The sequence below is a fragment of the Electrophorus electricus genome, chromosome 4, assembly GCF_013358815.1.
Source record: "Electrophorus electricus isolate fEleEle1 chromosome 4, fEleEle1.pri, whole genome shotgun sequence".
NCBI classification, from domain to species: Eukaryota; Metazoa; Chordata; class Actinopteri; order Gymnotiformes; family Gymnotidae; genus Electrophorus; species Electrophorus electricus.
Genome location: NC_049538.1, coordinates 9,241,910 through 9,257,805, shown reverse-complemented (window position 1 = coordinate 9,257,805; position 15,896 = coordinate 9,241,910). Strand labels below are relative to the sequence as shown.

The window sequence follows — 15,896 nt, the reverse complement described above, 5'->3', positions numbered from 1 at the left end:
GACGTAAGCTGGTAGCAGCCATTCAGAGAGCAGAGGCAGCAGTAGAGGGGCAGGTTTCGCAGTGGAGGGGCAGGGTCAGCGGCACTGTGTTGAGGACAGCTGCTGCTCTAACTCTGCCATGGCCATAGCGTCTAGCGACCAGATGTGCTATTGTTTTGCACCGTTCTTTATCATCATAAAGAAACGCCAGTCCATTCTGATTGCTTGCCACAGCCCGGCCAGTAAAGACCAAATAAGAGTACCTTTACCTCTGATACACCACTCACCACTCTGCGTACAGGTGGAAGAGTGGGCTTCTGCACCTGTATGTATACACACACACACACACACATTTTATAGATTTTTTTTTTACATTTTTCAAAGTGTCATCACACAGCCATGGTATTTGTTACATATATCCATATTTGGGGGCTATTTCTGCAACAGGTCAGCCAAATCAAACTCTCACACACTACGATGAGCAGCTAGAATCACAATGTCACAAAAGTATTTCACAATTACAAGCTCTGACTGTAAAGGAGAACTTGATGCTTGTAATTTCAAAGAAGACAAAAAAACCCTCACAGCAGACAGAATTTTTTTGTCCCAGAGTTTCACTGACACTATATCTAAACAAAAAGTCTGAGAGAATGTCTTTGTAAATAAAATAGCATTTGGAAAAGCTTAATGTCTAACAGTTCTGCTTAGAAAGCTCCAGAAATAGATTTACAACACTCACTGTCCTTCCTATGAACTTCAGACTGATGCTCTTATGAAGATCACAATAATGAGAGTGCCACCAAGTGGATTAAATCATTCAGAGCAATTCATATTTCTGATGCTCATCCTAAACTTCTAATACACAGATGCCTTTATAAAGGGCACTTAATACAGCTCCTTATTTAATACAGCTCCTTATTTAGTAGTTGTTCAGTCCCCACATAGATACTATACAACAATACACAGACGTGAACATAAAAGATTATTGTGAGCTCATATATCCTTAACTAAGGATTCAGGATGACCTCTTTCATCTTCATGTATTACCACATTAAGAGCTAATATAAAGGTGTTTTCTTCACTTATGACCTTCGAGCCAGAGCCCTGATCGGGCACTCACCGCGTCAGGCTGGCCGTTGATGCTGGCCGTGCGGAAGGGCGAATGTGTGGACAGCCGCTTGTCCCACTCGCTGGGCCGCGGTGCTGGTACAGACTCCATGAAGCTGCGCTTCAGTTCACTGATGCTACTGTGGTGACGCATGATCTCTGTCTGAGTCTTATCCAGGTCCTGAGAGAGAAAGAGAGAGAAGAAGGGGATGGCAGAGGAGGGAAAAAAATACAAAGCAGGAGAAGAGAGAGAGACAGAAGGGAGGGGCAGGACAAGGTAATGAACGGACGAGAAGATTTGCAGACAAAAAGAGTGAGTGGATAGAAATATAGCATAGAAAGAAATGAACAGAACAAAGGAGGATTTTGAGAGTGTAGGGCCAGAGAAGTTTGAGAAAGGAGGAATGAGAAAGGAGACATTTCATTATTTCTGTGCTATGAACGTGATTAATCCATTCTGAAAAGCAGCGACATTCCATGGGACGTCTAGTGAGAAAATGGGCAGCACCTGTCCTCAAGGGTCAGCAAGGCGCTGTAGGCCTTCCCTGCTCTGTTATTCTGATAACTGTCCAGCTAATTATTTAGTGTTCAACTTTTTTGCCCTATGCTTCTCCAGGACAGGAGCTGCTCACCACTGCACAAATAATTCACAAGCTCTTCACACGCAAAGAGAAGTAAGCATATGGCAAGATCAACCATGCACCAGCGAGGCACCACTCTCTCCATTTCTTTACTTCATTCATTATAATGCTATACTCATCCTCTTTCCCCTTTGTTGAATACAACAGCTCCTTCAATAGAGTGCTGTCTAAAAATTTGGAGAGAGGCCAAACATGCCCCAGTGGTCCACAGAATGACATCAGGTCGCTGAAGGACAATGAAACACTCACACGAGAGCCTAGCTCTCCTCTGCTACACTGCCTCACATGTCACCAGATCTTAAATATCCCTTTGAGTCCTATGCAGGGCCTTATCTTCGGTTTATTCATTTTGCTAACAGCTTTCTAGTAACATTATTGCTAAAATATATAGCGCCCATTACTGAGGCTTTCTAACACACAGCCATGTAACTCCAGTGCAGCTAATGGCTCTGATATTGGTTATTTGGTTACTGGCCTACTGGCAATTAGAAGTTCACAATCAAAGGTTCTCCATTTATGGTGACCTATGATGTAGCTGCAGGAACAGACTGGTTCTCAACTACTACCCCTCTGTATCCAAAAGGTTCCCCATGTACCTGGTGACCTGTGATGTGGAGGCAGAAGCAGATCTGAACATGAATGTTTCAGAAGCTGTGAGTACACATTTGCAGGGATGGAGTTAAAATCCTTATGCACACAAAGCTTGGGAGTCCGATCCAGCATGACTGTTAAGGACAACACTTCTGTATTTATGTCATTTATGTATCCAACAAACCTTGAAAAATGCTTCAGTAAATATATCAAAGCTACATTACTCTAAAGTGGTTTTTCGTCAAAAAACAAACAAAAAAACCCTGACATTCATTTAAGCAACAAAAAAACTCTCCAAGCAATGTGCTAGAGGATATTAGGTTTGATCACACTCAGATTTCATTACAGCAATACAGAGTCAATGACAGTCATGATGGGTGAGGAATGAATACCAATGGAAAGCTCATGTTTTAACAGAAGCAGACATGACAGCAAAAGGGTGCCAGGTCAGACATGTGATCAAGATGAGGTTATTGTTGCCCAGTCTTTAGTTTAAAGGTCTCCAGGAAGGTATAACACTGATCACGATTTGATTTCACAATGAAAATAGCAACAGCTTTGATTAAGTCTCTCAATCACTTAGTAACTAAGACAGCATATGATTGGGAAGGATGTCCATATAGTATGCATCTGTAATATATTACATGTCAAAATATAATAAGCTGAACAAATATGCACATTTTTCTCCTCTCATGGAAATGTCAGAATATTTACAAAGTCAGCTGCCTACGCAGCCCAGCAGGATTGGAGAAACGGTAATGATCTTCAGGTATGCTGAGTGAGAAAATACTTTTGCAGGCATAGGAGAATATGCTTGGAAATATGGAGAATGTGTGTTCTGGACAATCTGTTCTGGAGAATGTGCTGTTGAAAATGTTCTCTGGAGATTGTGGTCAGAAATCTAAACATCCCCAGGCTGGAGAATGTATTTGGAAATCAGTACACCTCGCAACAAAACAAATCCTTTTAAGAAGTTCTTAAAAGAAAGCAAACACATGTGTTAAGATCCAACTACCAGCTTGATTCAGCAATGGAAATTAAGCAAAATATAAAATAAATGTTATTACCTGTGACAGTGTGTGTGTGTGTGTGTGTGTGTGTGTGTGTGTATATATATATATATATATATATAAAATATATATTAATATTATATATATATATATATATATATATATATATATATATATATATATATATATATATATATATAAAGACAACATTCCCAATCGTGTAGTTAACCAAAAGATATTCAAGATCAAAATGTAAAATTTAAATCAAAGAGAAGCCAGTACTTGCATTGGAATTTCTGAAGTAAACAGTGCATGCAAAACGTTTGGGATTAAACTAAAGTAAGAAGAAAGAAAGAAAGAAAGAAAGAAAGAAAGAAAGAAAAAGAAAGAAAGAAAGAAAGAAAGAAAGAAAGAAAGAAAGAAAGAAAGAAAAAGAAAGAAGGCTGTGCTGAAACGAACTGAAAAGAGAACAGAGTTGATGCAAGAAAAAAATTTTAACATAACATTTACAAGCAATAAGACATGCAGCAGCAAACAGTCAAAGGACAGTCCCCAGATGCCTCATACAAACCTCCAACATTAAATTGCTATGCCTGATATAAATAGTTTCACCCGCAATTTTCTTAGCTCTTTTCTGTGAGAAACAAAAAAGAAGAAGAAGAGTTGGTGGTGTCCCAGTGTAGAGAAAAATTAATAAATAAACGGAAATCACAGTTTTAAATCAGGTGACTTTTACTGTTTGACCTGCAGTGACATTCACTGTGCAGAGCAGATGGGAGATGTAGTTCTGGTGCCAAATTAAACGTGAATGGACTACAAGAGGTGCAGCAAAGCAGAGTGGAGGGGTCAACGGGTCTGGATGACCAAGGGATGGGTTTGGACATATAGTGTGTACATGAGTTGGTTAAACATTTGTCTGTTTTCAATAAAAGGTATGCCCTGTGATGGAAAGGTGGAATGTTTCCATTTCTTACATATTATCAATTCTTGACACTCATTGCTCATACGCAGATTTAATGGTTTATTAATTGAGTATATAATAGAGGCGATTATAATATGCATTATTTCAGTAAAACAGCAATATCACAACTATGTTGCAAATTCATATGAAAATGAAAGAAAGCCCCAATACAATTAGACCCATGTCTTATGTTTTTTAAACAACACTGATACAGTGTTGTCCAAAGCCCAGAAAATGATTTCACGTTGTCAAACATTTATATTAAGGAGAAACCGGCACGTAAGCTAAGGTAGCATGTGCTTTAACCTCAACGACAGAACAAATTCATAAACTAAAGCGACACCTTTGATCCCAGTGGCTTATCCTCACAACCTGAACACAACGGCATCCAGCAGCCATGCAGAGCCAGCTTGTATCGCTGCTCTCATACATGCATGAACGGAGCCAGACACACAGGCAGAGGGGAGGATGAAATAAAATAATAAAATGGCAGGTTGCCTTTCTTTTCTTTTCTTTTTTTTTTTTTTACAGTGGAAGATGAGCAGTGAGGGTGAGGATAAGGAGGCCAGCTTCTTCCTCATGCTGGAACACCCAAGTAGGAATGAGTTCTAACCTTCCGCATTCGCACCATGTCTGCATCCGGTTGCGGGGACTGTCCACGCCCCCGGAGGAGGGAACAAAGAGCCACATTAGAGTCCCTCACTTATTAACCCAAGGTACTCAGGTCAGACGACGTGATGAGGTTAATGTTGCCCAATCTAAAGGCCTGACGCATCAAACAACCACATGAGTATTTTTGTGTTAAGTGAACATATTAACTGAAACCTACTGGCTGCACGATTTTACACAATCTGAACAGTGAAGCATACATTACAGGTTCCAGTACAGTTCTAGCGTGTTCATGCATGTGCTTCATGCAGGTGGCTGAAACCCTGGTGCACACACCTGGCTCTTTCTCTCCCCGTTGGCGGCAGTCTCGGCCGCGGCGCCACGGTGCCGCCTCTCGCGCCGGGCAACCGTCTGCTGCAGCAAACAGTAACACACCCTGGGCACACTCACGGGCACACTCGCGCCCGCTGCCACAGCGAGCAGAGATGGGCACAGACTGGCCCTTTCACTAACAGCATGACGTGGTCTGAATGTTGTGTGACTGAAGGAGTTTTCTCACAGCCCTTGGTCAATAGCCATTCAGTAAAAATTCTTACATAAATCACAACGCGCACATAATGTGATCTCTATCAACATGTACAGGGGTGTAATAGCTCATATACAAGTTTTCTATACGTAGTACCTTGATTTCAGGCGTGCCCTCGTGTTTGGTGCTCTGCTTTTTGGAGACATCTGTCACACGGCACTCCGTTTTTGCCTCGCCCTTCTTGTCGCCCAAGCGAGAGTGGCGACTAGTGGGCGTGGCCGCATCCTTGTGCTCCAGCCGTGCCGCTGATGTCACCACGGGGGAAGGAGCCACATCGCTGGGGGAGATGGGGGACATGACCGGAGCGCTGACAGGACGTGCCGTCTTATCTGGGGTTGACACCATTGCTGAAGAAAGGTAGTGGGACAGAGAGAGGAGAAAAACATGTTAAAGGCCTTTTTTATATTTCTTAAATGACTAGGGTGGTTATCGCCTAGCACACTGTAATTCAAAGCTCTTTGAATGACCCCACTTGTGTAGGCCTTCTTGATCATGCAGTTTTTCAACATTGATTTTCATCTTCCAGAGCTCTGTTTGGGTCCATCATTTACCAAAAGTGTTTAAATCAAATATTTAAATGGTGTCTGATCACTATCACTAGACACCTCATGATTCAATTTACATTTACATTTTACTTGTTATGGCATTTAGCTTCAGGGTACAACAATACAATACAATACAATTCAGCACAACACTCTCTAGCACTCTGTTTTTCTTTATTCTCTGTGTGTTCTGTTATGCAATCCCGATCAATTTCAGTAGAGAAAAACTGATTAAAATCGGGTAATCCACCTAAGGTATTTTTCCACCAGTCTTCACAAAACCAAACAATTTCTTGGAGATATCAGTCGGAGGATCAGCATCTCTATACAGGAAATGGAGGCGATATCGACGGGGGAGGCGAACTAGTGCACTAGTGAGGCTAGATCAGTGGGGATTTTGAACTGAACTGCCATCGATTCACCTGGCAAAACTGTTCCTTGCCCAACAAAATGGATGAACTGCTTCTCCTCAATAGGGCAAACAAGGTCTTTTCACATTTGGCTGCCCTTTGTTTCACTGAAACCTGAGCTCAACAAATCCATCCCTGACAGTGGATTACATCTGCCAGGCTTCAATCTATACCGAGCTGATCGTGTAAAAGCTATCGGGGAAAACGAAAGCAGCAGAATTTATATCATTCAGCTGATGCTTTTATCCAAAGCAACATACAATTATGACTGAGTACAATTGATGCAATTGAGGGTTAAGGGTCTTGCTCGGGGGCCAACAGTGGCAGCAGGGCTTGAACTAGCAACCTTCTGGTTACTAATCAAGTACCTTAACTACTTAGTTATCACTGCCCTATCAATGAAGGCTGGTGTATAGTACTTAATAAATACTGAAGCCTAAACTTGGAGACATTGTTCATCAAGTGAAAGCTTTTCATAATCCTTGGGGACAAAATTAAAACATGAGCTACCAAAATACAGACAGCATATTAATTGTCCCACCAGAGATAATAATACACTGAATCACTGCTACACAAGTCTAAAAGATGCATATCACCCTGTCCCCATGGAAGCCTTAGATCATTCTAATCACTGCTTGGTTCATCTTATTCCAATCTGCAGGCAAAAACCAAAATCTGCAATGACTATGCTCAAAACAGTGTAGAAATTGACACAAAGCGAGGCAAATCAGGAACTGCAAGACTGTTTTGACAAACCTGAACGGGTGTTTTTGAAGCTGCAACTTGCAACCTCGACGAACTGACTTACACTACACCCTACATCAGCTTTTGTGAAGACTTGTGTGTGCCAACCAAAACCTCACACACACACACACACACACAATAATAATAAGCCATGGTCCACTGGCAGGCTAAGACAACTTTGCCAGGCCAAGGAGAATGCCTACAGAAGTGGAGACAGAACCCTGTACAAGTAGCCCAGGAACTAATTGACGAAAGAGATGACAGTGACTGAAAGAAGCTACACTGAAAAGTGGAATAATAGGTTTTCCGCAAACAACCCTAATACATGACATCACAAGCTACAGAAGGCCACCCCACCTCCCCAAGGCATATACAATCCTGCCTTATGACCTTAATGTCTTCCTCTGTAGGTTTGAATGGGACAAACTTACAACCCCCACTTACACTAGTCCAACGTTAATGACACCCTCCACACCTCAGGCTGCCCCCTACCCTCCCCACCTGACACTCAGACTGTATTCAAGAGGTTGTGTCCTGGCTCTTTCATAGACAAAAAGACAAAACAGGAAAGCACCAGGTCCAGATGGTGTCTCCCTACCTGTCTTAAAACATGTACTGACCAACTGGCTCCAATTTTCACATACATATTCAACAGATCCCTGGAGATATGTGAAGTCTCCTCTTGTTTCAAATGCTCCAACATCATGCCGGTCCTCAAGAAATCCTCCATCACTCGTCTGAATTACTATAGTCCTGTTGCTTTGACATTTGTGGTCATGAAGGCTTTTGAACGACTGGTGTTGAGCCACCTGAAGAATGTCACAGGTCACCTGCTGGACATTCTGCAGCTTGCCTGCCAGCCAAAGATGTCAGTGGATGACACAGTCAACATGGGACTTCCCTACATGTCGTAACATCTTGACAGTGTTATGTCCACCTGTGTGTCTGTCTTCCCAGTGTTCCAGGTTTTGCCTCTGACTCTCCAGTATTCCCCATGCTTATCCGTACCAGGTTTTCCAGTGAGCAGAAGACCATATAAAAGGAAGAGAAAGAGATGAAGGGCTCAGCTTAGGGCTTGTTGGAGAAGAGATTGTTGTTGATAGTGTTTTTGACTTGTTGCTGCATTTTGATCTTGTGTTTGCTTGATACCATCTGTCAGTGGATCACCAGCTTCCTGACAGACAGGAAACAGCAGGTGAGGCTGGGGAAAGGAGCTGTCGAGTCAGTTCTACACCGCAGTCTTTGAATCTGTCTAGTGCACATCCATCACAGTCAGGATCATATCAGCCACTAAACATGATGGGAACAGACTGCAGTGAACTGTAAGTACAGGACAGGAGCAGACTGAAGTGAACAGCAAGGACAGGACAGGACCAGACTGCAGTGAACAACAAGGACAGGACAGGACAGGACCAGACTGAAGTGAACAGCAAGGACAGGACAGGACCACACTGCAGTGAACAGTAAGGACAGGACAGGACCAGGAAATGGGCAGGCTAAATCATTACAGATCCCTCACACCCCAGACACGACTTTTTTCAACTCCTCCCCTCAGGCAGACGCTACAGAACCCTTATACTAAAACGTGTAGACCCAGGAACAGTTTCTTTCCTTGTGCCATCATCTTCACTGGTTCCTTCTGCTATGCCATTGCTTCTCTTTTCTCTGAGAGCCATAATACACTGCTCACAACTACAATGATGCATTGTATAGCGCTCCATCACAACTTCACTTCCATACAAAGCTATTACTGATAGCTATTACTACCTACTGACGCTATATTTATACTTTATATTGTTGTCCTGTACATTGATCTGTACGTTATGTATATATATTGCTTGACAGTTACAAACAACCAAATTCTGTGTGTGCGTCAGCACTCTTGTAAAAAAAACCTGTTTCTGATTGCTAAAAGTTATTAAGCTTAAAAAGCTAAACCACTGTTTTTTATCATTTGCTTCATACTGTATTTTTGGGAAGTGGGGCAACCATGGCCTAAAGGTTAGAGCAATGAGCCTGGGACAGAAAGGCTGGCAGTGTGATCCCCTGCACCAGCCATGTCCATGGTTGAACTGCCCTTGAGCGAGGCATCTAACCCCCAATTGCTCCGCAGGAACTGCAGCAGGTGGCTGCTTGCTGCTCTGGGTATGTGTGTGGGTGGGTGGGTGGGTGTGTATGTATGTATTCACTCCGGATGATTTAAATGCAGATAGGAATTTCACTAAGGGAATCAATAAAAAAAAGCTACCTCTATTTCCCCAAAATATTTTGTACCATGAACAGTTTTAACTAAGTGTGAGCAATGTGAAGGACCACTATCACATAACACCCCTGTTGCTCTGTCAGAATTGTCTTCATTTGGGTATCGGGCTGCTTCCCTTATCCACACCCTGGAGCCAACTAAACATGAATAGACAACATGAATAAGTTAGGTCCATGAGGTATTTAAATATAAAATAAATGTATTCATGAACCCATACAGAAGTATTATTCTAGGGGGATTTCTGCATCAGTACGGAATTGCATTGTTTAACAAAGAATTGAAATGCAATTTCTCCTATCTGATTAAAAAAAATGTGTATATAAACTAAAAGCACAATTCTACTCTATTAATGAAACATGGTATGGGGCCTTATCCAGTGTTTTGCTCCCTGCAGATCTGATCTGGACTCAAGCAAAAGCAGGGCAGTGTATTTCTTGTTTTTGTCTTATAGCATGTGAGCCTTGAAAGCAGTTCCCTATTCAAGCAAAGCGTTAACACGTGTGGTATTTTAATGTATGACCTTTAGTCTATGTACTCTGTGCAGCCAAAAGGGAGTGAAAATAAGATGCTGCTTTCTGTTCTGTTGTGAGTGGATAAAGACATGGCATGGAAGATGACGTGAGTGGATAAAGAGATGGCATGGAAGATGACGTGAGTGGATAAAGACATGGCATGGAAGATGACGTGAGTGGATAAAGACATGGCATGGAAGATGACGTGAGTGGATAAAGACATGGCATGGAAGATGACGTGAGTGGATAAAGACATGGCATGGAAGATGTTGTCTGAAGCCGGGGAGTCATACTGGGGTCCTCCAGACAAAGACTTTGATAAAGTAAAATACAGTGGTTCCCTGGGCCTTATGCCTGATGCAGGAGATACAGGGGGGGAAAAAAACAGCAGAAGTGTATGGTTACTCTACACCACAGGATTAACATAAACCAAGAGAAATGTATTTTGTTGTATAGTTAAAAGTGTCAAGGTTGAGTATACTCAAAAATCCACAAAGTATACTCAGAATAGGTTGTTTTGTGAGTATGGATTGCAAAACAGAAAAGGGAGAGTGGTAACCATGTCAGGGTAATGGGTATTTATATGTGACTACAACTTAGATTTGATAAAACTATAAATATAATAAAGCTGTCTGAGCCGCATGTTAATTTGTGCAATTTAGCTAGTGTTTGGCCTAAGTAAACAAGAGAATTAGCAGCTGATGGTATCTGCATTCAGCCAACTTATCCATATTTTTAAACAATGTTTCTAACTTGTTTATAGGCATTACTATTCTAGGTGTAATACCCATATCGAAAGTAACCGAGTTGCAGCTTGCAATGATGCATATTGGCATAGCAATGCATCACATTCTGTTAGTACCAAACGGAGTAGTATGTTAATATTCCCTGCCAAACCCTATACTATTAAGATCAGTATATAGTATATACCTTATAGCAGTAGTGAATAGTAAACAACTGGGACACACCCCCTCATTTTTTTGCAGTTCAATGAAGTAGTTGTGGAAGGTTCCAAATGTAATGAGGCTAGAAGTATGACAAAATCTTAACAGCTTATCAAAATGTTTTCATGGCCAAACTCATGTCCCATAGCTCCAACATGTGCTGATTGGGTGGGAGGACTGTTAAGAGAAAAAAAATATTCAGAGACTGAAAAATGGACTAAAGGTGTTGAGAAAAAGTGCAGAGTCTTTGAATTAAGATAAAAGTAGATCATTTCAAAGTTTACAGAGCTGTTTATTCACACTATGGGCTGAGAAGAGACTATGCAAGCTTGTTGTCTGAGTTGATCTTAGGAAAAGAAACAAAAAAAGAGCTAAATGAGATAACAAGGAACCATCTTGTCAACTCTGCTGACAACACTCACAAAACCAGTGACACTGATTTAAAGTTACTGCTAAGATATTAGACCTAAGCCTTTCATTTTAAACTTACAGCTGACATATCAAAGACGAGAAAATCTTTTCAGTTCAGCAAGAGAAAGCAGCATGGCTTTCTGTTGCCTCCTCTTCCCTGTCTCCTGTTTTGTGCTCTCCTGCCTGAAGTGAGTGTTCACCCGTATCCTTTCCTATGAGAAGATAACTTCAGTCCGACGATTGCATGCAAAAAAGGGACTTCCGCTCCACTTCAGCTCAGCATGGATAAGCATAGGCACTTGCACCATATTCCCACTCAGTGAACTTGGAAAGTTTGATTGTGCATGTAAGGGTGTGAGACTCAGAGCTCAGAAGAGGCCAGGAGGAAGTAAAGCTGAGGACCTAAGAGTAAACAACATCCTCTGTGTTTTAAATAATGAAAGCAGCTGTGGTAAGATAAACAGATCATTTTTATATTGAGACCATGCTGGTTTGCCCTTCCAAGAAGCTTAAAATAATATAATGAGAACATACCAGTTTCAGCAGGAACACATTCTTTAAATTATACATTCAAATAAGGTAATCTTGAGGCAAATAAACATTAAGATCCTAATTACGCACACAAAAGGACCTTACAAGAGAATCAGTTATATCAAATGACAGTTTGTCACCAATTATTAGGGGGCTATGACTAAAGCATAAAGACAAAGACAGATAACCCACCAGCTGCTACAAAACTTGTGTCAAACTATTCACATTCTCTATTTTTGTCTCTGTCTCTGTATGTTAAGCCACTGAACAATTAATGTCAGTGGCATCACAAAAGATAGCATTTCTGTGTGGGAGACCATGCAGATAAAAATGAATTGGACATGATACAATAATAGCTCAATAATAGTTAATATTAACATGATAAAGTGGCATGAGTACCAGAGAACATGGGATAATACCCGAGTTCCTGAACTAGTTCACAAGAACGTTCAGAAAGGACATTCAGGTTTTGGGCCCTTCCTCCTGAAAAAAGAGGCAGTAATCTCAGGTAGAGGTTAAGTATGAAATGAGCACAGGTACTGGGGCAGGACACAAAGAAACAAAAGCAAGAAGGCCAGAGTTAGCTTTCACAGACCTCAGAAAAAAAGAAAAAAAGAATGCCATGTGTTTCTAGGCCAAATACAGATGTTACATAAGCAAGAAAGTCCTCAAGAGGGCTGAAACTAAAAAGACTGGACAGAGAGGGGAGCTGGGAGGGTGGTAGAGAGAGAGAGAGAGAGAGAGAGAGAGAGAGAGAGAGAGAGAGAGAGAGAGAGAGAGAGAGAGACAAACAGATGAAATGACAGTGGTCAGTTTCAGTGACTGGCCAGGATTCAATGGAGTGAACCAATTATCTGCGTCCTCTGCTATGACAGACTGAAACTTGGAGTATTTAGTCTTACTTCCATCTGAAATTAAACAAGGAAGAAAGAAAAACATTAAAACACACACACAGAGTATAATACAGAAAACAAACCTCCATCTAAACTGCGGGAAGCCCTTTTACTGGCCGAGCGTTGGAAGTGGGGGGCAGGGCGGTCAATCATCGAGCTGGCCTGGCGGCTTTGGGCCTGAGTGCGTCCACTGTAGCGGAATTTCGAGCCTAAAGCCAAGAACTTTCTGGGTGTGGTGGCAGCTTCGGTAGATGTCAATCTGGAAAGGAAAAAAGGCCATAATCCTTAATCGGGGGTCACACTCATTCATTAATAGGAGAGCTGTTCATGTCTTGCTGTGCCCCTCAATCCTGTCCACACTATATGGACAACTGATAGGCAAGTTATCTAGCCAATAAGTGAAAAGTGGAAAATCTGTAGTTCTTTTATAGCATAGTACCTATATAGCATTTTTTAAAATTTTGTTCCCAAAATTTCGAGCTGTTGTGAACTGGAATCTAAAAACTTGCATTCCTACAACAGTACTGTTGAGATATTAGAGGTTACAACTAAGAAAAAGGTATTGCTCCAAACTGGTCTGAAGCAGAAACATCAGGCTAGGCTATGATGCTTCAGGAGGTCAGCAAGATACCAAGGTAAGTCTTTAATTGTGAGTGTTTTAATGAACTGGCCAAAGCAAAGCATTAAAATATGTGTGGTATTTAACAGCAAGCAAGTGTAAGACTGAAGTAATGTCCTTTATTTCTGGTAAGGATATGGGCTACTATATTCTGAACTAGCTATAGTTACTACAACAGGGTATTTATAAGGCATGTTCTAGCTTCTCAATGGGATGATTAATAGTAGCTTTAAGCTGCACAGAAAAGCCATCGATGTCTAAGATAAAACCATCAATTTCTATAATAAAATCATCAAGGTCTAGGACAAAATCAACAACCCTTTATTGTCAGCAAGCTAGAACACATTAATTTCTGTTTTATCATAGTTTAGAGGAAAAAAAAGTATTATTTTGGTCAACCAGGCTTTAATGTATATAATACAGAATTATATTTTGCATAACTGTCTTGTTAAATTTGCCCAAAGAAAATTCTGTTTTGGCAATATACATATGAAACTCAGTAGTGCAAGACAACAGTGTAAAAAAAACTTGATGCACACTAAAAAAATAAGACCACTAGCAAACTCCTCACCTGAAAAAGGTATGGTGTTCCACACACACTTTCCAAAGTTTCTTGGCAGCTTTGTAATTGGGCAGCTTGAAACCAATAGCACTCTCGTAATGTTCCAGCTATGAAAAAGATAATTTTGATAAATAAATAAGAGAAACATAACAAAACCAGACACCAGTGAGACTAGCTTCAGGATAGAATGATATAATCTGCTGTCATGTTGTGTGTAAGCTGTGTGCAGTGTGTAAGATGTATATTGTGTGTAGCTGTGTGCTGTGTGCATACTGTATGTAAGATGCGTGCTGTGTGCATACTGTATGTAAGATGCGTGCTGTGTGCATGCTGTGTGCTGTGTGTAAGCTGTGTGCTGTGTGCATACTGTATGTAAGATGCGTGCTGTGTGCATGCTGTGTGCTGTGTGTAAGCTGTGTGCTGTGTGCATACTGTATGTAGGATGCGTGCTGTGTGCATGCTGTGTGCTGTGTGTGCTGTGTGCATACTGTATGTAAGATGCGTGCTGTGTGCATGCTGTGTGTAAGCTGTGTGCTGTGTGCATACTGTATGTAAGATGCGTGCTGTGTGCATACTGTATGTAAGATGCGTGCTGTGTGCTGTGTGTAAGCTGTGTGCTGTGTGCATACTGTATGTAAGATGCGTGCTGTGTGCATGCTGTGTGCTGTGTGTAAGCTGTGTGCTGTGTGCATACTGTATGTAGGATGTGTGCTGTGTGCATGCTGTGTGCTGTGTGTAAGCTGTGTGCTGTGTGCATACTGTATGTAGGATGTGTGCTGTGTGCATGCTGTGTGCTGTGTGTAAGGTGTATGTGTAAGCTGTGTGCTGTGTGTGTATGTGTGTGTGTTGTGTTTGTGTCTTCCAGTACCTCAGAGGGCCGTATCTTGATAAAAAAGCTGCTGCGTTTGTAGGAGACTTTGAGTACTTTTGGCCATGGAAAACGGTTAATCCTCAACTTGTCTTTATAAACCATAAGACCACTGGAGCAAACGCCCAACATGATATCAACACCATCCAAGTCCTGAGAGACACAACAGAGGAAGAAACAGTTTTTGTTGTTCAATATTAGTATTGTCTGGTGGTTATTTCGGCTTCTGTATTCTGATATAATAATGTATGGCTTCTTAAGTAATTATGCCTGCAAATATATTATTAACCTCAAAACAACAATGTATTATTAGCCACAAAACAAACCATAGTATATTTATATGTGTGCTGTGAGCATTAGGTTTAGTCAAAAATACACATAATTGCACACAAATATTTAAACATGATATACACATAAAGAGACCTGCTTCTGCTTACAAGAAACATCTTATTTGCGCTTAACAAATCGGACTCCTCGTCCCCACTCCCCACCAAGAAAAACACATTCTGTGAATGCAGGTGTGCTCACAACCTTCCCTCTCTCTGTGAGTCTAAACACTCTCAGTGGTGTGTGTCTGTAGTGTGTTTAGTGTGTGTGTGTGTGTGTGTATATACAGGCTTCCATTAGTTTTTTACTCTTCTTCTTTGTCAGGAAGTTCCCTAAAGTATTGTGATTCTGGACCTCAGTGATCTCATAGCTGGCTACAGGCATGAGCTTGATGAATTACAGCAGGCTTGATATGGCCTTAGTCACCGGGTACTTCATAAGTACACTGTAGCTTAACTGTGTGGAACCGGTGACATTGAGCATGCATTAATGGTGTCAGTGGGCTTTGATACGGCCCTAGACACTGGGGAAGCCACTATAGTATCAGCTGTGAAATAAGCTTATTACAAAGTGGGCTTGGAGGGGGAGTGGTTCCAATGTGGTTTATCTATTGTTATGGCAAGTACGAAAAGGCGAAGGTTAGCTAGGCCTTTATGTAAATCCTAATGTCTTGGCACATGTAAGGAATATCTTAACATGTGTATAATTGTATTGACAGCCAGGTAATATTTGATGGATGCTGGAAAACTCTACTACAGGATAATTATTTACGGATAAACTCTTCAG

The 15,896-nt window shown here is 41.3% G+C and overlaps 1 protein-coding gene across 4 annotated transcripts in view; it reads right to left on the bottom strand.

Annotated features, from left to right (window-relative positions):
* epb41a (erythrocyte membrane protein band 4.1a) overlaps positions 1-15,896 on the bottom strand; it is a 46,724-nt gene that overhangs the window by 12,349 nt on the left and 18,479 nt on the right. For 2 of the 4 annotated variants that reach the window (XM_027020701.2, XM_027020703.2), the window contains exons 9-14: positions 14,784-14,936; positions 13,925-14,022; positions 12,818-12,993; positions 5,581-5,831; positions 3,900-3,962; positions 1,100-1,267 (exon numbers count right to left, since the gene is read on the bottom strand). In XM_027020701.2, the coding sequence (XP_026876502.2) occupies positions 1,100-1,267; positions 3,900-3,962; positions 5,581-5,831; positions 12,818-12,993; positions 13,925-14,022; positions 14,784-14,936 (909 nt within the window). Of the gene's footprint in view, positions 1-248; positions 303-1,099; positions 1,268-3,899; positions 3,963-4,902; positions 4,942-5,234; positions 5,310-5,580; positions 5,832-12,817; positions 12,994-13,924; positions 14,023-14,783; positions 14,937-15,896 lie in introns of all 4 variants that reach the window. The other 2 variants (XM_027020704.2, XM_027020702.2) reach the window with 2 other exon arrangements.